Here is a 24,551-nt window from a genome sequence, read left to right as displayed (position 1 = left end):
TCGCTGTCAGGACTATTTACCTTTTTAAACTGTGACGAGGGTAAATCTGTCACTACGCTCTAAAACCATCACTCTCAACAGGAGAAGGGGCATCTGTAAGAATGATAAAAATGTTCCAGGGGGTATCGTGTCTTCACAGGGGAAACCTTTCAGAGTGGCAGAAATGTCAGAAAGTGCATACTTTTTCCCATGAAGCTGCCTTTGTGACCCCGCCGCTTGTCATGCCTTTCGTCAACAGAGTCACGCACAGAGTCACGCACCGATGCACCATACAAACTGATACATCATCAGGGCTGTAGGCAGGCCCGGCCTGCTCTCATATCAGCCTCGCTCATCTGTTGTGTGTGGATGGGAGGGACGTTCAGTCAATCACCACATCAATTCAAGAGAAATGGCAGCAAGGTAGGGTGGGTTGTACCTTTAGGAGATCTTTGGTTTCTGTTCTTAATGAATTAATTAAGAACCTAAACAAGAATAACCAGAATCAATAAATTCTATGGTTCCCAGCCCTGCTCACTGCTTCAGGAGTGTAACCTAAAACCAAGTACGAATCCATCCGTCAAATGGAAATGAAGTGTCACAGAGTGCTGCGGGGCCGAGAGGGTTCACCTGCAGGCTGGAATATGTTTCTGAGAACCTCCGACAGGAAAGACGGAAGGAGAGGAAATCAGTCAAACAGAGGATGAGTGACAAGAAACTCTGAAATGACTGTTGCTCATTTTTTAAAGGAAAACATAATCAATCAAAGCTTTCAAATCTTTCCTATCATTCGCGTTAGGACTTGAACCAACTTCTTTATGAAAAATACAACAAACATTTTGCATTATAGCATTTCTGTTACAGCTACCATGTTTTTCTTCCTTCCATAAAAGCTGACAGTATCATGATATTTCCACCCTGGTGTTTGGTCCTCATGTTTGACCTCTGACCTCACATGTAAAGATTACAGTCAGGATGAAATGCAATACCACGTTAGGTTATTTGAACACAGTTTAAACTAGAGACTCTGACAGACAAGTGTTAGTACTGCAGTATTTATGCAGTCTTACAGCAGAGGGCAATGTTTGTGCTGCTCATTCACCAAAATTTTTGTGCTGATGATACAGAGAGGAGAGAGATAGGGAAGTTAAAAGAATGAAGCAAAAGAAAAGATGGAGAGGTGCTGGTAAATGACTGCAAGTGTTAATAAATGTAACAGCTGTCATTCAGGGTTGAGAATATAAAAATGGCTTGGAGGGAAAGAGGAAAATAGATATCCAGGAGGATGAGTTATTCTACAAAATACTAAATAAGTTCTAAAAGCCAGTGTTGATTTTGGCAGCTATTTTAGATTAAGTCTTAGTCTTGAGACAAAATTGCTCATTAGTTGAAGTCACATTTAAGTTATTTTTATCCTTCAATTTTTAGTCTTGTTTTAGTCGATGAAAATTCAAAACATAATAGTAAACTTTTAGTCATTTTGTTTTCCATATATTATGTGTCATTAAACTAATCCAGTGAGGCTAATTGATGTATCAGAAATGAGAATCAAGGTGACAGGTTGTATAAATATTTCGTTGTTGTTGTTTTTTTTCCTACAACTACAATTAATTTCTACACACTTCCTGTCTGTCATGTCTCCAGCAGTGTGTGACAGCTTTAAGGGCTGATTTACGAGCACACACTCACTGATCATCATCTGAAAAGCTCAACATCTCTCTATTTATGCTCTCAACAAATAACTAATGTGAGCCAACTAGGATTTGTCCCCAGGTTCATTGCAAACTCTGACTTATCCATGTGACTGTTAAGAAGCAGAAACATAACTTGTTTCTTCATGTGCAACATGTTAGTCTGGAGGTTTAAACTGGTGTCCTCTCACAGAGTTGGTGATTCAAACTAAACTTTCATCTCTGTCAGAGAAAACTGATCTGAGTTCAGCCTGTTTACTTACAACACAGCTACACTCACAGATAACTGAGCCTCCTACCTGCCTGTCAAACACCATCCACCCACAAACCTTCTCCAGTCTGGACTGAGTGGAGTCCTGCGGGGTGAAGCTGTGAAGGCTGCGAGCGGAGCTAGCTGCTAACTGCCACCGCTGCAACTAACAGACTCCACAAATCCATTCAGCAGCTCCACCATCCACAGTCAGACACACACGGCTTGTCACTCATGCGGCATTTGAAGATAATTACAAGCACGGTCGCTCTCAGCGTTCAATGTCCAATAGTCCACCGCATTTTCGTCAAGTCTCGTCAACAAAAATCAAACATTGATTCCGTCTTACTTTTTATTATCAAGAACTATTTTTAGCTCGTCATTGTCTCGTCTTTGTCATGGAAAAAATGCTAACAAAAAATTGACAAGCTGCCAGAGTGCACAGGAACGACGCTCAGTCATGTTTTTTCTGGAGCTAGAATAGAATATTATGCAGTTCACATAAGCCACATGTGAGGGGTGAAGAAAAATGGGGACCATTCTACTGATACAATCCACAACTTTTTACAAGGCAGCACAAAAATAACCATTCTAATGTGTTCTAATCTGTACCGAACTGAACCGGACTGAACTGAACTGAACCGGACTGCTTAATGGACACATCACGAGGCTCAAGAGATATGAAATATAGTGTGATATCCTGGATCAAAGTGTTGGACCAACAATAACCAACTTTTACCACACATAGCACTCTCCTGTGGTGGCTGCAACTTAAGAAAGCCCATACAAACACAACACGTGTTGCATGACTTGCATCTAACATGCCTGATTACTGCCATGTTTATTTCATTTTAACATTTTTTTTTGGTTTCACTTTTGCATCATAACAAATTAACCTGTGCACATGAAGGGTTCCACTATCACACTCCTGGCAGTGGAAAAAGAATTGCAGATATATAGATAGATCAGATAGATGGATGGATGGATGGATGGATAGCGCTGCAGAGACAGTTGGCTGTTTTCACCTAGAGGTGTTTGGGTGAATACTAATTGGAGGCCAATAAAGAGTCCCATTGATGACGGAGCACAATGGAGAAGCAACACAAGCAAAAACAGAAGAATCCCATTATTTCATCTTTTTTCCACATTGGACAGTGTTTGTGTGACCGCCGCCTGCTGTCACTGCGTGGAGACCGTGACCGTCACAATGCGGCCCTTGTGCCCCCGGGGGCCACGGCGGCAGAGGAAACTAGAGCCGACACAGCTTCCTATCCCACTGCCCCCAGAGCTCTGTGGGCAATAACAAAGATGGCTGAATGCACGCTATAGTCCTCTTTGGCAGCAGCCTTCTGGGAAAGGTTAGAATACACAGGAAGGCTTGTTGTCCGCAGGGCTCAGTGATGGCTCATCACCGTACGCAGTGTATGCTACAATATGCTGTTTGACAGCAGGAGCCAATATAGTGGCCAGCATGGGAATGTGACATTTTTATTCGTCAAATATGGTCACAAAAAAAACAACAACAACAACATATTAATGCCACATCTATTCAGCCCTTGAGAGTAATTTTACCAAATGATTTCTCTTGTTACAGATTTTTTAAAATTAGTGTTTGTTCCAGCAATGTATTCTCATTTAACAGTTCGTATTGATATCCTACGAAAAATGCATGCACAACAGTTCGTATCACATCCTATGAATTTGTGCCCCATGAATGATATTAAGTCCTTAACGTACAGTTATGTAATTAATGTAAAATTACAGAGGTTAGGCTTAGGAAAAGAAATATGTTCACAGGGATCTGAAAATGCAACTCCAGGGGGAAAGTACCTGGCAATAAGAGTGGGCAGATCAATCCTAAAATATCAATACTGTCATTCTCATTCAATCTTTTCATTTTGAAGATCGATCCTGGCCTCAATAGGATTGATATACCAAAATAAGGGACTTGTTTCTCTCCACTACATCGTACCTTTGTGCTTTGTCTGTGCAAACAACATTCCATTGTCTTGAATACATCTAGCGCATGCAATCTGTACTTCTCACTGCTTTTGTGACATCTGCACTCAATCAACCCGCTTAAGATCCAGCAGTGTCTTTTTGTCTCACGTTCACCCGATGTCGGCAGTAGGAGCATCGTAAGCCCAGCCCTCTTGTTTACTGCTGTGGGCCGAGGCGGACCCTCAATTGTGAATAGCATATCTGAGCCTGACTGGTTTTATCCAACACAGCAGTGATGAGAGAGAACATGGAGCTGCAACCAATAAGAAGCTGTGTTTCAATTCAGTGTGTGGGACTGATCGAGCAGTAAACGATTCAGTGAACAAATCTTTAAAATGAACAGATCCTATTGATTGCAAGTAGATATTCACTGTCCAGTGGAAAGTTCAGATAGAGATGCTTGCTTGCTTTAGCCTAGCTAGCTAATGGTTAAGTAATGAATGAGAAAACGCTTTGTGTCTGAGATTGGGTTTGGGTCTTAAACTTAGGGTACCTTTCCACCGAAAACTTTAGGTATAGTACCTTCAGTACCAACAGTAACCCCTGTGAATATGTTCCTAGACCAGAGATCCGTTTCCACAGCAGACAGTCCTCTTAAATGTGGGCGGGGTTGTTGTCACTCACTGCTCCGTCCAGCACTCGCTGTATTTCCTCATCAGCGGTGACACAGATGGAAGTCTGCACCTGGTTTATCGTCCACAGAACGAGGCTGCACGCCCACATTTTCACAACAAAATAGAACAGGCTGCAGTGAGAGTCTCTCTCCATGGGATATTTAAAAATAGCAGCTTTGTGCATTTAGTCCTTCTCAGGCAAGCTCAGGGGTTTAGTGTTGCTGTAGCCCACAGGAACGACACTCTGCCATATTTTTTTCTCCAAACGAGGATTAGTATATATAAATCAATCAATCAATCAATCAATCAATCAATCAATCAATCAATCAATCAATCAATCAATCCATCCAACTTTATTGTCCCGAAGGAAATTTGTCTTCAAATAATCCGGTTGAAATTAATATACATTGATAAAACTCTTGAAGATCCACTCATTACTAGAAGTGCATGTCATCCAAGAGAGACAATAAAAACTAATGGAAAGGTCAGAGTTGTCATATTGAAACTTAAGGAGTACTGATGGATTCACGTCGTCAACATTACTAGTAAACTTTCCACCTTAAAAGTTGCCTGCACTCAGCTCAGTGAGTTAAGTTAAACATCATTTCATTGTATAGTTATAGTTTACTAATGTATGTCAAATGTGCCACAGTATGAACAAGGGTCACATATAAGCTTCAAAACCAGGCACAACTCAGCCCTGAGCAGGAGTGATGGTTCTCTAATGATCAATCAGCAGACTGCAGGGTTTCAGCTTCATCTTTAGTATTGGATCAGTGTGTTGGTACGCCAACAGAGGGGGGACAAAAATGGGGATGTTCTGTTGGTACAATCCACGACTTTTCACAGTGGAAACATAAAAAAATATGTGAACCAAACTGAACTGAACTGAACTGAACTGAACTGAACTGAACAGAACAGGGTTAAAGATGCAGGTACAGGCTTATTCAGGTCTATAAAATCACTGATTGAAGTGTGGCCAAAAGTCTAACAAGCATAAAACATTTAAAGCATTGGAAGCAGAGTGGTTTCTCTTTTCTACATCACTGATTTTACACATAAAGATCAGTTGAATGGTCGTGGGGAGAACTACAAACTCAGCACAACTCCCCATTTCACAATAGAGGAAACAGAGACAAAGACAACATGTCAGACCTTCATACGGTCATCAGCATCTGGAGCAGAGAGGACAACAATCCTGTTTACACACTGTGGACCACAGACTGGACCATATGACCAGAGAGAGGAGGGGGGGGTTGAGAGTGAGAGTGAGATGAACTGCGTATGACGGCTGAACATTCAGGGCTGGGACAGAGGAGCTGACAGGGATGAACAGCAGCTTCTTCCTCCTGAAACTATGAGTTACCCTGGAGTTCAGACACTTTGAAAACATCATGTGGGACAACACATGAGGATGAGCGGACATCTGCATCTTCCCGAGTTCACAGGTTTCAACTATGTTTCTTCCTTCATCACTGCTGATTTCAGAATAAATAGTTTGTGAGTAACAAGCTGACTTGGAATTTGCCGGACCATAGAATATAACGAGTGCTTGAAACTTTGGATTATTTGTCAGATTTACTGCAGTTTCACCTCACTGTTTTATCGTCAGGTGGTGTGTGAGAACAAAGTGCGCTTGGTTTTGTGCACCAAAGACTGAATCTTAGTGAGAACTCTGTGCTGTTTTCTAATGAACTGCAGGAACTAAAAGAGCAACAGTCTTCATGATGAACTGTGCTGTGATTCTTCTAATAACATCAAGCTGCTTCACCTGGTCTTCAGCTCTATACAGCCCGCACAGAGCAGGTACAGTCATTAATGTGGATGAGGTTTCCCTTCATGTCTGTCTAATGAATGAATGATGGCAAAGGAAGTCTCTCTGATCATCTAACTGCTCCGCCCACATCCTTACAACAACAAAGTGTGTGTGTCCAATCATTTTTTTTATTTTCTGAAACCAACACACACCTGCTTTACACAGCGTTTGGACAGGGGTGTGAAGGTGTGTTCTTTTTTCAATTCCTGACACAGCTCTCAATCCCAACTAATTATATACTGTCACTTTGTAATTTTGGCGTCAGACGCCGACCCACAGAGGCACCTTTGCCACAGTATGATGTGCAGCAGGCAGCAGCAGTTGTTAACGCAGGAGACAACAACCAAACTCGTCAAATACAGCTGCTTTGTCAGATGTTGGCATCAGACATCAGCGCAGAGGGATGCAATGCAGTGGTATGACACACAAGCAGCAGTTTGTAATGCCGCCGGCGACTTCCGTGGTACAAAGAGCGAGAAAGTCCATATAAGGCGGGCAGGAGGGGCGGTGGATGGGTCGAACAAATGTCTGCATTTTGATGCAGGAGCCCTGCGTGAAACCAGAAGTCAATGAGTTATTTTAATAACAACGTAGTGTGCTGGGGCGCCCAGTGGCATCCCACGTGCAGAGGCAGCGTCCTTGCTGCAGCGGCGATGGGTCTGAATCCGGCCTGTGTCCCTTTGCCGCGTGTCGTCTCCTTTCTCTCCCTCTTTCACACTTGATGCTGTCCGATCGATAAAAGGCAAAAAGCCCAAAAAAGTAATCTTTTAGAAAAGTTAAAAATGTAGTGTGCTAGAAGGCGTTGCATGTGATGGTAGTCATGTATATCACATGACATATGTCACATGTTCACATGATGTTGGTAAAAACCGTATTTATTTTAAGTCAAGCCATGATTCTTCTTTCTAAACCAAACCACATGCTTTTTTGCAGAAACTTAAGGAAATAAATTTAAAGTGTTTTACATACATTACATTGTTAAAAAAGACTGAATGCATGTAATGAGCAGAAACCACATGTCCTGTCAAAACAGAAGTGTTTCGAAAAGAGACATTGCATGTAAAACATGTAACAAGTGTAAACTGACATGCCATCCCTGAACACAGAGACAGGAGGCGTCATACTTTCACATGTAGCTCCGACAAAGCATCAGTATTTGATGAGTTGGTATGAGAACGCGTTTTGAATATGACACTCTCGTGAGTGGCCTTCGAGGACAGATGGTCTGACATTGTGCACAGTTATTCCCATTTCTTTATCATCTTTAGAGTACAAAGACACTCTAAAGATGCTGACAGCTCATCAGTAGCAGACATCCAGGCATCGTTCAGATGTCGGCCTGCTTAGACATTTCTTCTTCTGATGCTTTAATACTATATAGTGGCTGATTGAGAGATTAAATACACAAAAGGTAAATTCAAGGCAGTAAAGTGTTGCTGAACTGCACCATACAAGTCCACACTAACACATGTTGGACAGCTGCTCTCCAACAGAGTGCTGGTGTGAGCCAGGTGCATATATAGTGCTGGACTAATCAGGGGAATGTGGAGCAGGTGAGTTAGTGGGCGGAGACAATCAGGTGAGGGGAAGGAGCTAAGTGGCTGGATTTGTAATGACATGAAGAGTTATGCCCACCATTTACTGGAAGAGTTTGAAAAGACTTTTAAAAGACTTCAGTGTGACATGCCCTCATGTGAATTTGTAAGATTGTAAGATTTGCAAAGGCGGAGGATCTTGCAGAGTCACCATATTCAAGACTACAACTACTGTGGATTCCAATGCCCACACTACCATAGGCTGCTATATAGTGTGCCAGAAAAAGATTTAGTATGTCCCAATATATAGTATGTCAAATGCAGTATGCCAGAAATATCAGGATGTTCTACTACATCTGGTCGGAGTTTGCAGTATGCAAAGAGCATGCTTTTCTGGCCATTCTGGGACGATGCATCACATCGACTGAGTTGCAAACAGATGACAGCTTTACAGCCCATTGACAGCTGTCAGAAGTCACAATGACACGTGAGCATTAAAGTAACTGGTGACCAGTGGAATAGTAATAATAGGAATGTTAATTAATTAAACAAATGATCTTAAATATAATCCAAATCAAAGAGGTAAAAGTATTAACTAACAATCACAGAGACATGCAAATGTAATCTCACTGTCATTCATATAATATGTTAGAATCTACAATATATGGAGTTATAACTTTAGTTTAATTTATAACCTGGATCCCGTTTCACCAGCAGCATCCAAGAAGCTCAAGTACCTCCTCGAGCCGCCTGTGTACGCCGAGGTCGTCGCCCAAAGGGGAGAAAACGTCACCTTGCCATGTATCCTGAGAACCAAACCCAGCCATTACAAAGTGAAATGGACAAAGCTGGAGCCAGAACACGTGGGGCAAGAGAACATTATCATGATATCAAATGCACATGCCCACAAGCCATACGGCCATCTCGGCCCGCGGGCTTCTCTCCGGAAGGCTCACACCATGGACGCCTCCCTGCAGCTCAGCCACCTTGAGCTGGAAGATGGCGGCACGTATCGCTGTGAGCTTGTCAACGGCATCGAGGACGAAAGTGTCGTCATTACTTTGAGGATTGAAGGTTAGTGAAGCGATAATGAGCGCAGTGTTTTCTCAAAATGTTCATTTAAAGAAATGTACCAGGTGTCTCTTGTGCAAATGAAGTAGAACATGCGACAAAATTAACCACTAAATTAGCACCTCTACTGGTGACAGGATATCAACACGTCCTCATACCTAAATGACAGAATAAGTTGTAAGTGACCATTAACTGTTGCAGTTTTAAACACATGGCTAACGTTTTAGTTTTAAGCAGCAAAACTACTTTGATATAGTGTGCTGCAGGAGTCCTAAAACGTGGAAATGAGTGAGCATGTTAGCACTCCTGGTTCTCTTGTCTCCAGGTCAGTGGGTTGTTGGTTAGATATCTGAAATAAGGTCTCTGATTAACAAGAGCTGAAGAGACTTTCATGTTTTGTTCTCCTACATAAAATATGTCAGTAAATACCACACTGAGAGTTTTGAAGCTGTTATGTGCTGACAAGTGGCTAAATGAGACTACAAATCATCATGCATATCAGCCTCGCTGTGTTTGGGATATTCAGTCATGCGACTGTAGCGTAGTTCCTTCATAGCCTGACGTTAGCTTTTTACTTCTGGCGACTGCATGGAGGCTTCACACATCATCAAAGTGGTGTTCATTTGTGAAGATTATTGTGCGTTTTTGACGAGGGAACCAGGGTGATGCTAACTTCTGTGTTAGCCTGCAGAAAACTATCATTCCTGGAGTACTCAACACCCTTTTCCACACAAATTAGCTTGCACATGCAAGTTTTTTAAGTGTGGGAAAACTAGTTAAAAATAGACAATAGACTCCTTTCCCATTGCCAGTTAACCACAGCCATGTACACAGCTCTGCAGCAGATGAGTATGCCTTTGTATATTTTGTTTGTTTGTTTGTTTGTTTTGTTTTTTGTTGGTGTGTCATGTTTAACGTTGGAAAAGAAGTTAGTAAACAGTAGAACGCAGCACAAGGGCCAGTGAAATGCTGTGGTGGTAACTTCTTTTTCTGTTTCTCTTTCAAACTGAGTGCAGACAAAATTTCGAGCGATGTTGAAGCACTGCTTGAACAGAGACACACGGATTTATAGGGTTTGAGGGTTTATAGCTGGGAATCACACTATTGACGAAAGAGGATTTATGGGATACAGTATTCGGATGAAAATCTTGCTGTTCACAGCAGTCTTTTCTTTGTCTCATCAGAAATAAATCCGCTTTTTATTTGGAGATGACTAAATTCAAATCTGTTTCTTCTCAACCCCCATTCAGGAGAAATCAGGAGCAAAAGAATAAATCAGCAGGAGTTCGTCAGGCTTCTCAGAGGTTTCTAGCTCTGAGAACAGTTCATACACAGAGCTGAGACTTGAATCTGATCATTGAGACAAATTTGGATCTCACTGTTATCTCTGGAGCTGATTATTTGAAAGGGGAAAAATGCTTTTTAACATCCTATGTTAGGCTCAGGCTGAGACAAGAGGAAGACTGTTTATCAGGAGCTGAATTTAATAAGCATGAGACAATGGTCAAAATCTCATACTGATGTTATATTGAGCTCAGTTAGGCTGGACAAAGACGAATCGTTTTCCTCTCCTCTGGCTACATATGTAAAAACAGAAACACTGACAAATCCCTCTATCTCCAGGTGTGGTGTTCCCATATCAGAGCAAAAGTGGCCGCTACAGATTCACCTTCCGTGAAGCTAAAGAGGCTTGTGCCGAGCAAGATGGCACATTAGCTTCCTACAACCAGCTGTACAGGGGTACCACATACTGTCAAACCAGTAATAAGATGTCTGCAGGTATATCAGCTCTCTAAAATCAGCATGTGTCCTCCCGCAGCATGGACGGAGGGTCTGGACTGGTGTAATGCCGGTTGGCTCAGCGATGGGACCGTTCACTACCCCATCATTCATCCTCGTCCTGCCTGTGGAGGGGAGCTGCAACCCGGCATTCGCACTTATGGACCAAAAGATAAAAATATCGATCGCTTCGATGCCTTCTGCTTCACCTCCCAGACATCTGGTAAGCTGTGAGGGGATCGACTTGGAGCAACGTTTAGTCTGATTTACTGACAGAAAGCTGGAAGCAAACTGGAGTTTCACTTTGTCCAAGGAAAAGTTGCTCCGTATCTTAGAGAAGAATATAAGAAATAGAAATGTAAATGCTCATAAAACTCTTATTTTCATCTTAGTATTTTTGTCATTTGCAGGCTGGGTCTCCTCATATTAGCTGCTGCTCTGCCTTGTTTGGTTCATAGTGAGATTTCCACATAGAAACAGTTTGTTTCCTCTTGTAGTGTTGCTGAATATCAACTTTGTGTGGCAACAAGCTGACCTTTAGCAGCTACAGTGTGAGAGTGGGACTGATAGTAGGCTGACAGAACAATAAAATCTGTTGGTGAGACTGGTGGGTGCAAAGCAGATGGAAAGAACACAAATGCAGACTGTCCAGTCAGAGAGGAGGAGTTCAGGGATTTATTAGTAGACAGATGATTCATCAGCTTACAGGCAGGCAGCAGATAGAGGCTCGGGTTAATGTACAGGTTCAGATGGTGAGAAAGCAAAGTGCATAGCAATACTGACTGGGAGAAGGGGACTGATTGGGGAAATGGGAGGCAGGTGAGCATGCGGAAGGAGAAGGTCTGGTAATGGGAATGGCAGGAAAGGCATTGCTGCAGGGCTGATGAGGGAACGTGGAAACAGGTTTGCAGGTGAATGAGAGTCAGGTGAGTGGGACCTGTGGCAAATGGTCTGAGGGCATCTGGTGGACAGGTAGAGAACGGCAAAGAGGGGGCCGCCTGGGGAAGTGGCTGAAAGGAGGGACAGAGAGGCAGAGTGGGCAAGAACTGATTCTGAAAAAGAATATTCCTACGAAGCTGTGTACACTGCTAATGGAAATGAAAATCCACTTCTATTTAGTCTACATGCAAATTTGCATACTCTGTTTACCATGTTGTTTATCATGTCAACATACAGAGAGGTGCATCGCCTGTTGCCTTTCCTGATATCAGACAGTTGTCAAGTCGTTGCTTAGTTTCTGTCTTTAGTCTGACATTGCATCGACTCGGATTTCTTTGGGGAGGGGGATTCCATTTTCCCTAACCAATCACCTGAGACCAACGTCCACCTGAATCTAATGTCCTTTTAACTGCACGCTGATGTGTAGCCATGCTAACAGTCTATGATGTCTGGCGATATTGAGAAAACATGTCAACTAACAGGAGCCTCCACAGCAGCATCTGTCTTGTTTATTGTGCTCGCCATCGTCATTACTCCTCATTGGTTCCAGTGCACTGCCTGACAACACCTGACAACGGCATTAGTGCTGCCCGTGACGCTGACTGGCTAATTGAGTCCCACCAAGGCATTCATTGGTTATTTTTCAATTTTAAGCAAGGAACCACTGATCAACTCTGGCTGACGGTGTCATCTGCAACTGAGCTGGTCAAATCGACAGCGGCTGGTTTTATAGCACGTCACCTGTTTCAACAGCCAATCAGTTTGTAATGAAGTACGCTGGTCAAGTCAAAATGACCACAGCTGGCGTGTTTGCTTGCTGTGGCAGGTGCTCCATCCCCGCCAAGTCCTCTGTTTACGTCCTGACGTGTAACAGGGTCATGCGGTGGGTCACTGTTGCTGCTTGTTGTATGTGCTTATGCTCCCTGGGCTTGACTCAGTGGAGTGGGTGGATTCAAAGGTCTGGGCCCAGTGGTGGACATATTGGACCATGTGAACACAGCCTCCATCTTTCATTCAGTCAACCACCTTCTTGCAAAATGTGCATATATCCAAAAACCTGTTGATATCCAACAATGTTGGCTTTTCTTTTTGACCATTACAAACTTGGTGAGTTGGTTTGTGTACAATGTATCCATGACAACACAAAGAGCTGACCATATAAAAGGCAAGAGGCAGTGTGTAGCAATATTTAGTAAAATCCCCAATTGAGACAGATACTCCTAAAGTGCTGTATGCATGTCCGAAGAATTGCTCCTAAAACCCAAATAATTTGAGCACATTCCACGTATTGTTTGGAAAATGCTTCATTCCGAAAAAGGCCTAATTCGGAAAGTCCAAACAGAAAATGTTGTACATGACCCATATCAATTCAGAATAATATCATATTTTGGATAGTAGTGGAATATTACTGTGTGCATATAAACATATCTCATATCCCTCTCCTCCTCTCACAGGCTCTGTCTACTACTTGTCAGGGTCTTTCTCCTTCGAGCAGGCAGGACACGCATGTCAGCGTCAGGGAGCTGAGCTGGCGTTGGTCGGCCAGCTTTACTCGGCCTGGCATTTCAAAAAGTACGACCAGTGTGACGGCGGATGGCTGAGAGACGGCAGTGTACGGTTTCCCATCAGCAACCCCAGGGAACACTGTGGCGGCATCCCTGAAGCGGGGGTGCGCTCATTTGGATTCCCCAAAAAGACGACGTATCTGTACGGTGCCTATTGCTACAGGTAGCCCAAAACAAAAACAACTTACATCAGTGTCTCAACAGAGCTGAGGGTCAGAGCAAAATGCCTGAGTGGCCCAGAATCCACTGCACAGCATTCACAGCTTGATCCACCAACGGATAGTCCTGAACAAGAAACCTCCCATCTGAAGCCGCAGGCAATTACTGACAGGAGAATTATAAGGTTATATTTGAAATCAAATATCTTTAAATTAGTCACATACTTTAGACTCATTTCTAAAACAAAGACCCCATTTCTATCTGACTTGATAGATGCAGAGAATATATAGGACTAAAACATGGGGTTGATTTTGGCTTATTCCATATGAGACAAAGACAAATTTACATCAAACTGAGATATAGAGACAAGCGACACATCTCTACTTACACCCACTGTACAAAAGTAAAGCCAAAATATCCTGGATACGGCTGCTGCCATTTTGCGCTAGTCATTTGGAGCTAGAGTCTGCGCAGGAGCAGTCTCCGCCGATATAGAGCTCCATCCATACACCCAGCCAACCAGTGGCAAGCACTGCTTTTGATCACGAGCATACTGATTAGCACACATAGCTGTCAATCATAAGAACTACCTTAAATGACAGAAACAGTCTTTGGGAAAAATTTGACCTTTTTAGTTTGGCTCATGTCCCATCCACCGACATGGAGCCGGCGGGGTTTATGACCTATACTGCAGCCAGCCACCAGGCTTCACTTTTGGGGAGCTTTAATGTCATCCATCTTTGTAGACATGGTGCTTCTCAAAGTCAAGGAAGTATTCTTAAATGGATTAATTACAAGGAGGCTATGTCATAGGACTGTTCCAATATCAAGAATCCTTTGAATTCTACCGAAGATCAAGTCGTTCCTTCAGAGAATTTTCAAGGATGCATTTTTGTATCCTTACCAGACATGCACTACCCGCAAATCTTTTCATACGATTTGCTGGAATTAAAAGCAGAGCTTCTTTAATGACACACACCTGGGCACTTAATAGCCTGTTACAATATATGTTCCCCAAATGCTAGGAAGGCGTCTTGCCCAGCTTCTACAGTAGGACCCAACTTGTAAGGACCTTACCTATCAAGGAATCATCCTTGACTTTGAGGAGACTCTGCACAGTAGCAATCTGCTCCCACCCATGAATCCGTCCAACCAATTGTGAGCAGCACCACTGATCACGAGCACAATGATTGGTATGTGTCGCTGTCCGTCATGACGTCAAACCCTCTTTTTACTGCATCAAATTACTAATTAAAACCAAACTAAAATGTCAGGAACCATCTTTGGGAAAAATAAATTTATCCTACACTCTGAGTTTCTGGTTTGGTTCATGTCCCATCCGCTGACATGGAGTGGGCGGAGTTTATGACCTTTACTGCAGCCAGCCACCAGGGGGCAATCAAGATGTTTTGGCTTCACTTTTGGAAAGCTCTCATGTTGTCCATCTTTATACACAGACCACGTGAGATATAAAAGTTTTTTTCTTTTTTTTTCTACAAGGATACTTGCAGCATGCCGACATGCTGGTAATTTGATTCTGGCTGGTAAACCACTATTTCTACTTCCCCTGTCAGTCTCTTAAAATTAATAATCATTTATGAAATAATTGTTGGTTTACCATTGTTTATTTTGGGGGCACGTACCACTTTGACTAATGGGAGAATTGGCAGAATGACAGAGAAAAACAAATGTCATACACACACAATCATCTTGCACTAAACCTGTAATAACATCTTGACTTTCTGTCATTGTCACTGAAGGTAAATGAAACGTTTGGTTAATGTTGGGTCGATCACTGCACCTGTTGGCATATCCATTTAACACGAGACTGAACTGCTTCCTGTGAACTCATTCAAAGACGCTAAAACTCTCAACTGTAAATAACACTGTTGGTTACTTTAAGGATGAACTGGTTTATCTGTAAATTAATTACATGTGATGTGATTTATTCAATAAAGATATGTTCACATGTCAGTGTATTAATTTGCCAATAAATTAGTTGTGCATTGTTTAAAGGTGCAGCATGTGCAGCTCTCCTCTGCTCACCCCTCGCTTACATGTTATTATGGATTTAAATTATTAGACATTTTAAGCTACTGTTAATTAGGAGTCATATGATCATGATACATATTACAAGTAGATTTTTACAAACATTTTTAATGTGTTAATTTGTACACGGTTAAATCAACAGACATTTAACAACAGTGAAAATTTAGGCTACAGTGTATTTCTCTCATCGGATCAACTTTTACTTTATTATCTCTACTTGTACATTAGATTAGATTGACAACAACTAACATCACCTGCATTGTTACAGTGTCTATTACAGTACCTCTGTAAAAACTAGAAAAGATACAGTAGATGAGATATTGTTGTATCATTGAAACATTTGTTTTTCCGGATTGATCCCCGAAGATCAGCCATCAGCTCTGAGCCAGTACAAAGACATCTAGATACATTTAAAATTAAACTCTGATTAGGAGACTGTGTGCTAAATACACTTCTGGCCAAACACAGATACAGTATGGTTCATATCAGCAAACCATACAACAGACACACCCGAATAAAAAGCACCAGAGGACGAGCAGTCTGCACTCTTCATAAAGATGTCACGTGTGCACACAGAAAGTCAGGTGGTGTTTCAGCGCTGTGTCTGTGAAATCTCATTCATTTCCCTGTCTGTACTTTCTCTTTACGTAAATAAAAATAATATTCAAAAGGACTGAGGGAGAGGATGCAGTCTATGTTTCAGCACATCTGCGTTTTGAGAAAACAATTTATCTGCTCGCGTTTAAAAAACAATAAGGATATTGACCTGAAACACAGTGGGACTGCAGGCCAAAAGAAAAGCATTGATTCACATTCACTGGGATGGCCAAGGTTCAGTCTGATTGCCTGTATTTACCTCAGGTGTGATCTCTGATCACTGGCAGGAATCTCCTCCACACACAGGTGACTCATTAGGTGTCAATTAACAGAGTGAGTGAGCTTGAGTGCTACGTACAAGATACTCAGATGCCATTTCCCCCTGGCATTAATATATAACCTGTACATGGATGTATTATATGAAAATAAAATACATGTTTATTCAAGTGTTAATCTGCCTACATGATTTGCAAAATCCAGATAACTACAATACAGTTAATACCAGGTGTAAAACCAAAGGCATGTGATCAGATGTCCATATCCAGATAACGTATCCAGGTACAGATGAGGTTTATACCAGGTGGACATTTATGTCAAAGTTGCAATTAATTGAAAAACATGATTTCTGTGTTAAAAAGTCCACAAAGTTTCTACACCCTGTGCAGCTGTATCATATCACACCGTAAATAGTGCTTTTCCTCCAGCCTAATGGTCAGCATAAAATGTTGGCACCGTACATTTCTGTGAACTATAAATACATTATGTTTGTACATTTCATATGTATCATATCAATATTAAAGGTGACGTAGTTCTATTAATATTAACATGAGCTAACTTTGTCAGTAGGAGGTGGAGGGAATGGTGGATGGCTTGACAACTAGGAGAAGCACCTGCAAAGCTGCAGACTGCTGTTTGAGACCAACAAACGACCAGTCGGTTATGTTTTAGAACGTCATTGCTGTTTTACCAGCTGTTTTTAAGCCACCAAACATGTTTTAACAACCTGTTGCTGTTTTTCCACCAGGCAGAGTGGCACGAAAAGTGGTTGTTGTCTACCGAGACATTGCTGCATCTCCTGCCAGGATAGCGCCACCAAAACCCTGTATTTTCAGCCAAAACCTGATCTTTCCCTAACTATAACCAAAATTTAAGTCACGATACAATACTATTGTGATTTTCAATATGTTGCAATATGCTGAGTATTGCAATAAAATCTATTGCGATATATTGTGATTTATCACCTTTTTTCAACTGTAAGTTACGTCCCCAAAGAGAAAACATTGTCAGCATCTGTTTTATCTCATAAGATAAGGGTTTTAGTCTGTTCATCTCACCTCAGCCATTTTTTGCAGCAGCTAAATGCATCTAGTTTACTGAAGAGTGTAAATCTGTATACTAGTGTAATTTGTTTTGTACAGTTTAGTGATATTTCTTATTCATAGTTTCTTTTTATCATATTTCTATAGCTGTTGTTTTGCTGCCTTGTATTCAACTTATACATTTATTGCACTCACTCTGAGAGCTGCTACCTCAATTTTGTTGTACATGTACAATGACAGTAAAGACATTTTGATTCTGATTCTGAAAAAAGCAGTTGATCATATTATTTTAGCAGGCTACCTTAAGTTTAACTTGTATTTGTAATATTAATAATTCATATAATAAAACATGTGGCACTGGCACTGTGTGACGATATGATATCCCCACACAAAAATATCGCAATACTACCCTGCATTGATTCCCTCACCCCTAATAACCAAGTGGTTTTTGTGCCTAAACCTGACCACACGTTAACCACAGTGTTGTTGAAACTTAAAGAAATGTCAAGTTTCAGTGTATCTGATACATAATAGTTTTAAAATGTAACGTATCTGTGGTTTGCAGAAATGTTCAGTGCCAACATTTATTCTGATGATTGGGTTGTTTCCTCCATACAAATTCTGTGGGTGCAGTTTTTTCCTACAGTAGACTGTACATACATGTTGTCAGAGGTTCAACACACATTTAAGGTATGCTAAGCAGCAGAGACTCTGCCCTCTGCCTGGATTTTCTTTTTTATCTTGCTGTCGCGTACAGGTGAGGTCGGGATTTTTTTAAAAGGTAGAAACAAGGTGTCAGAGCATAAGCAGCACACATCCAAGAGGAAGCCACAAAAAGCACAGACACAGCGCTGAAACAAAAGCAAATATAGTGAGGCGAAACACAAAGCAGACAGAGCTCGTTCCAAAATAAAGTGAATCTGGGTTTGGCTGCTTTCACTTTCACTGGTGAGCACTGAAGGAGACGATGAAGAGCGACGAGTTGGCCTGTTATCTGCTGGACAGGTAGGTGTTTAGCTAGTTTGCTTAAGTATCAGCTTTTCTATTACAACAAATGTCATGTTCCTATGATGGTAGAGTAGCAGCGCGGGGAGGAGGGGCCAAGTTTGATTGTTGTGTTAAGAGGCTACCCAACAGTTCCTGCGGAGTTAACCTTTACATGACCACATTTATTTAAAGACTTCAGCAGTCTGTGGGGAAATAAAGAGTATCAGAGAGCCACTGCAGCAGCAGCTCTCAGCACTGATGCAAATCTACTAGAAAGAAGGAACCTTCCAGACTGCACGTACAACAGTCTTTAGTGAATTTCAGATCAACTGATGCTGAAAATTAAACTGCAAACTATTGTGAACAGCAGTCTGTTAAATGCAGCATGTACGGCACCAGCAGTCAAATTTATGAATTTAACATTGTCATAGAGCAGGTTCATTTTCACTTTTGCAAAATCCACTTTAAAAACGGTTTAGTTACAGAATGGCTGCTGCTGATGAGAGTAAAGCACGCCACATGTGAATAAAGAAAGGATGCTCCAGCATTATATTTGTTTTTAAATTCTCGTGAATCCCTTGACCCTCCATATACTGGTTGGGTCATAATCCTTCCTATCACCTAACTGGTGCTTGGTTTATGTAATATTTAATTTGGCTTATTTAGGCCAGAGATATTCCTGCTTTTAACTCTGTGTTCATGTGTGCTTGATGGCTGCCTCGCGTATCCTGCGTCCATTTGTAGCGTTGTTTGTGCACGTCCTCAGAAATTAACGCAAGGCGTCCACAAGATGCAAGACATGCATGAACATTAGAGGCAGTGTTGGCAGAATGAGAGAAATATACCTGCCACTGTCACCTTGTGCTTGATATATACACAACTAAAATGTGTGTCATTCGTCTATAACCTGCCACCTTTTCCTCTACATTTTGCCAAACCTCAACAGTGGTGGTTAGTCTTGAGCCTCCAAGCTAGGCTAGCAATGGATTCCAAATCCATAAAAGTTAAAGTCTCAGAGGAAAATAGCCAATCTAATAGTGCATGGACAGATTTGTTTGCTTTTACTGCGAATGCTGCGATGTAAAAGTACCAAATAATCATAAATAGCCCACAACAGAGGAGCCACCTTGTGGTAAAACATTTCCGAATGCTCAGTTAGACCTATTTTTTATGTTGATATGCTAATTTAGACTTAATACGCAGTGTTACCATTAGGCTCAAATATGTTCTGTGGCTCCAGGCCGATTTGTTTTTAATTATTTTTGGTCAAAATGGCTCTTTTGATACTTGAGAGTGCTGACCCCTGATGTGCGCTCACCCGGCTGTTGTTTTGTCTTTTTTACACGGTGATCTAAAGGCCCTGACACACCAAGCTGTCGGTCAAAGTCGCCCCAGTTTTTGCGGTGTGTCCCGCACCATCAGCACGTTGGCATTGGCGTTGGCGGCTTTTCCACCGATTGAGCATGTTGAATTGGCGGCAGAGCTTGTTGGTGAGAGACATCACTCTGATTGGCTGTTCAGGTTTTATTTCCTCACCCCTGTAGCGAGTGAATCTGCCTGTAGTGAAACCGGGGCTAACCGGTGCTTCCTCCTCAGGCTCCACTTCACTCAGCTGCCCCACAGATCCGCTGCTTCTTCCCACTTTAACCTGAATAACAAACTGGGGCTAGCTGGGAGCGGCTAGCGGAGCGTTAGCCGCAGCATGACCGGAGGGAAGCACAGCCAGTTAGCCTCTGCTAGTCTCTGAGCTAGCCCCGGCTCTCTGTTTGGATCCAACCGGAGCACCGAGCCCTGGTTTGTTATTCAGGTTAAAGTGGGAAGAAGCAGCGGGTTTATCGGGCAGCTGAGTGAAGTGGAGCCTGCGGAGAAAACACCAGGACCGTCTGGATGTAATAGTCTGTGGAGGTGCTGCAATGCTCGGCTGCACAGATAGGAAACCCCTCGGCTGTACCACTCTCTCACTCCACTACTCTGTTTATCTCATGCATTACTCAGACTTCTGGTTTCCCTTTTTGCGTTATTTCCTCTCACGCAGGCACAGAACGTACGTGCCACTTGGCCGTCAGATGTAGTCTTTGTAGTGTGTTCAAATGCAACTGACACAGGGCGACGTGAGGAGACATAGACGACGCAACAGTTGGCTTTCGTGGCCGCTAGCTCTTTGATGTCGGTTTGGTGTGTCAGCACCTTAAGTATAAACAATTAATCATGTGCTCCATTCACACAGGGAAGTTGCAATTTCTGAGTTCCCAGTTGGAATTTTCAACTGACCTGGCTAAAACTGGCTAACAACATCTTAGATTTCTGACTTGTTGTCTCTGGAACGCGGTTAACTCTCATGTGATGTCATTCCTTGCTCTAACCTCCAACTGAGGTAAATGTAACACAGCAATAGTGACCTCTTCAACTGTCATCATGTATGTTGTTTACATCATGCAAATCCAAAAGTTTTACACAGTCTGAGTTCTCTATTGCCCTCTAGTGGAATCCTCCAGTAACATGCCCAGTGCATAGACGAGTATGTGAGAAATTCTGCGTGAATACGTGGTTAAAAGCAAGTATATCTCCGGCATATGCGTAACAAAGACTGATAACATGTACATTAATGTGATTAACTCGTATTTTCAGCCTGATTAGAACTGTATCTGACATTTTAACGTATTCTGATGCTGATAAGTGACTCTGCAAAGAAATAAGGGAACTTGCGTGTTCATAATCATTTTGTTAATTAAATTCCAGGATGTTTTTATGACCGTCTCCTGTATGAATGTTGTCCTTCTGTGTGAACGTCAAAAGATAATAGAGGATTTGACCAACTGTCCAGAGCTGAAAACACAAATTAACAATTAGAAAGTCCTTAAATAAAAAAGGGGAAGATGAATGTTGAATCAAAGTGTCTGATATAAATTTGCTGTTTTGAACAGTGTGGAGGATCCGCTCTTATCTCTTCATACGACTGTTTTATAAGAAATGTTGGATGGCCTTTTTTTTTCAGGGATCTCGGGATCAAGAAACATTCAGGCTTGGAGTGTTTTTTTTAACGTGGCCAAATTTTCTTTAAGTTTCTGTAACATTCTTTACCTAAAGAACACATGTTTGGATTTCAAGTTTTCCAGATTTTCCATGACTGTAAGATCTGTGGCCTTGATGTGACGTTAAGATGAAAGATTAGATTCGTACACTTTAACACAGACTGGACAGGAAAGTCTTTGAGACGCAAGAAAACAGGAGGTGAAATATTGTTTCGTAAAAAAAGGCAGGATGGCTTCAGACATTCCACTTAATGTCCCAGAACAGCGGAGCTGCTTTCTCCGTGGCTGATCCCATCACCTCCATAGCCTCCATGACCGCCTCGTGCTGGGAGGGAAGTGAGGTAACTGGGTCTTCTTCCATCAATGGGGCTGAAGATGGGAGACAAACAGAAAAGTAAAGGATCACAGCCTTAAAGTTTTATGAGTTTTTGTTCCAGTTTTGGTCATTTTGCCATTTTTACTACTTCTGCTACATACAGTACTCCTTCTCAACAAAGAACACTTCATATTTAATGTTATATATTTCGTCCAGACTAGTGAGAGGGCATATTCAGGTGGCGGTAGATAAAGCATTAACATTTTTGATGTTGCATTACACATTCAGGTCATTCTGTGATTCTATTATAAGGTTTTTCTGTTTTAAGTATTTTAGAAACTATGTAGAGCACACACACTTATTAGCCTACATTTGTTTTGGTAATCATAGCTATGGCTTATCAAGGTCCACCAGTTAACGCACTCACTTGGGATGCAGGCAATCAGAGGCTCTTCCCATTGGCCACCGGGCAGGCATTTGATGACCGGATTCAGTTTCTGCACAAAACCCTCCTCACAGTAGTACCGCACCTTGGTGTTGGTCTCGTAGCGCAAATGTTTCTTCCCAAATACCTTAGCGTTGGGAACTTTGGGGGGCTCACCGCAGGATGCTGTTGGATGGAGGAAAAATGGAGAGACAACTTTGCCTCTTAGGGCTCATTTATACTCAACATTAGATACGTAATTGGACATGGATGGAGCCTACTGTCTGCATTTTGCTTTCATTTTGTCCTTATTTATGCACGTTTTCTGAAAGCTTACAGATATGGATGAAACGGAGCAGTACAACCTGAGACTGTGAGGGTGATAGTGTGGTGTAGTTCAAGTGACATACAGCTGGAGGAGTTGACGAAGACATTTAAAATGGTAAAACTGAACATACTGCAGGGTGTCTGCAGGTCCTAAAAAAGTCTCAAAATTTCAAAAACATCAAGCCTTAACTGTCTTTAAATAGTCATAAATCTTAATTTGTGATGTCTTAATTGCCACAAAAATTTGATCTCTTTTATGCATTTTTCGGTTTCTCTTTGTCAAAATGAGTCATGATCTTTGTGTGACTGAAAGTCCAAATTTCTGATGTTTAAAACTCTCTAACATTCCACTGAACCAACTTTATACTTGCGCTTACCTGTTGGCAAAACCTAACCTAACATTCCTACTTCTTTTTGTCCAAAAATCTGTCTTAAATTTAGTTAAAACCCACCTTGAAAGGTCTTAAAAAAACATTAAATCTAAGTGTCTGATTTTTGCAGACACCCAGATAGTCAGTGAAGTGAAAAGAGGTCTATGTCCACATGTTGCAATGTATTTAAAGGCCTCACAGCCTTCCACCGCCTACGATGCTGCCTCCATTTAAAGGTACATTATAACGACCCCCTCCATCGTCATCTTGTTAACTCTGCTCTCTAGTGCCATCTATTGGGTGTATCATTGCCAAAATAAAGGATGCATGAGGGCAGTGACATTTACAACCTATCTATTCTCGTACGTAAAGGAAGTATAAATGAGCCCTCAGATCGTCACCCTGTGGTGCTGATGCAGAGAAGATGCAGGTGAACTCACAGATGCCCTTCTTGCAGGTGTAGGACAGGTGGTAGTTGCACGGCACGTCGCTCCAGCGGCCGCCGTCGTGCCACACCATCACTGCACAGTCCTCACCTGACAGGAAGTAGCTGTCAGGCTGACCTCTGAACCAGTTCTCATAGAGCTGACAGAGAGGGCAGAGCAGATGAAAACACAGTCACATCAAGGAACACGATGCAAAGCTTTGACAGCTTGGACACTCATAGGAAACAATTAAAAAACTCCTATTCTTCTTGGATTGACGACTAAAACTGGACTTGCTGGACTGTAAGTCTCACATGTTCTATATTCTCAGCAGGTTGAACACAAGAAGTCAATGCAGAGTTATGGACACTCAGTAGAACTCACCAGAGGGTTCCCGTCCGACCAGCGGAAGTCTCCCTCGATGGTTCTGTCATTCAGTCCGATCCACTGATATTCTCTGTATTTGTCTGAAAATAAAAAGGTGTGAGGAGAGAAATTAAGAGAGAGCTCACTGCCCTTTAGCTAGATCATAATTTATTCATCTACTTATTATATAAACTGAATATTTTGGTATTTTAAATGCGCTGATAGAGACGCCAGTTATACAACACTGCTTCTGAAATTCCTCTGAAGTCGACTGCTTTTGTAAAGACGACTCTTTTACACTTCCTCTCCAACAGTCTAAGTATCAGTCTGTTGTCTCCATGGTAACTGCCCGCAGAGTAAAAAGCAACCACCAGAGGAATGTCAGATTTCTATCTCAACGCCTCGTTGCCAGACGAAATACAGACACCGACTTCAAAAACCGTGACATTTTCAAGGAAAAACTGGCTTCAACAAAAGTGGAGAGATGAAAGGTCATTGTTGTGTCTCGTCTGAGAGGCTTCGCTGTTTAAACAAACTCTGCACTTTGGGTTTTTCAAGAGTTTGAATGGGAGGAATGTTAGAAAAGATCACTATTGATATGTGCTGTGAGAAGTATGTCCGTCCCTGTCAAAGAGCCTTTTAGCAAAGGATGAACCCAACTGCTCAAATGTTGCTGCGTTCAAGGACGCCTCGACACCTGAGAGCTGGTGAACAGCTGGATGAAACAACCAAATTCACACCTTTCACATCCTTTTATATGCCTTTAAGTATATTGTTACTTTTAATGGTAATGTTGAAGTAGGATCTTATGTTAGACAGAGAAAAACAGTTGGTGTGAATGTCCAGGTATAACTGCTGCAATAAAGCCTTAAGATCTGCACCTATCAGGTTTTTTAACATCAGAGGGAGTTTTGAAACTTTGACAAAACACTAAGGGAC

The 24,551-nt window shown here is 42.0% G+C and overlaps 2 protein-coding genes across 5 annotated transcripts in view; one reads left to right on the top strand and one right to left on the bottom strand.

Moving 5' to 3' along the window:
* Positions 1 to 5,838: 5,838 nt before the first annotated feature.
* hapln2 (hyaluronan and proteoglycan link protein 2) lies at positions 5,839 to 15,294 on the top strand. Of its 2 annotated transcripts, none has more exons than XM_049582778.1 (6): positions 5,839 to 5,983; positions 6,237 to 6,341; positions 8,604 to 8,960; positions 10,581 to 10,697; positions 10,777 to 10,959; positions 13,130 to 15,294. In XM_049582778.1, exons 1-6 carry the CDS (start codon positions 5,944 to 5,946, stop codon positions 13,405 to 13,407), a joined length of 1,080 nt encoding a protein of 359 aa, XP_049438735.1. In that variant the 5' UTR covers positions 5,839 to 5,943; the 3' UTR covers positions 13,408 to 15,294. The 2 variants fall into 2 exon arrangements, with proteins under 2 accessions (XP_049438735.1, XP_049438734.1); XM_049582777.1 differs by having other exon boundaries at positions 8,601 to 8,960.
* A 5,396-nt stretch (positions 15,295 to 20,690) lies between these two features.
* The window catches only part of bcan (brevican), a 46,784-nt gene continuing 42,923 nt past the window's right edge, over positions 20,691 to 24,551 (bottom strand). For all 3 annotated transcript variants that reach the window (XM_049582737.1, XM_049582739.1, XM_049582738.1), the window contains 4 exons: positions 23,631 to 23,713; positions 23,262 to 23,406; positions 22,127 to 22,309; positions 20,691 to 21,752 (listed from right to left, as the gene is read on the bottom strand). In XM_049582737.1, the coding sequence (XP_049438694.1) occupies positions 21,619 to 21,752; positions 22,127 to 22,309; positions 23,262 to 23,406; positions 23,631 to 23,713 (545 nt within the window). In that variant the 3' untranslated portion in view covers positions 20,691 to 21,618. The remainder of the gene's footprint in view (positions 21,753 to 22,126; positions 22,310 to 23,261; positions 23,407 to 23,630; positions 23,714 to 24,551) is intronic.

The sequence above is a fragment of the Epinephelus fuscoguttatus genome, linkage group LG8 (assembly GCF_011397635.1).
Source record: "Epinephelus fuscoguttatus linkage group LG8, E.fuscoguttatus.final_Chr_v1".
Classification (NCBI taxonomy): domain Eukaryota; kingdom Metazoa; phylum Chordata; class Actinopteri; order Perciformes; family Serranidae; genus Epinephelus; species Epinephelus fuscoguttatus.
The sequence above is the reverse complement of the archived record's forward strand: the minus strand, read 5'-3'. Positions and strand labels throughout refer to the sequence as shown.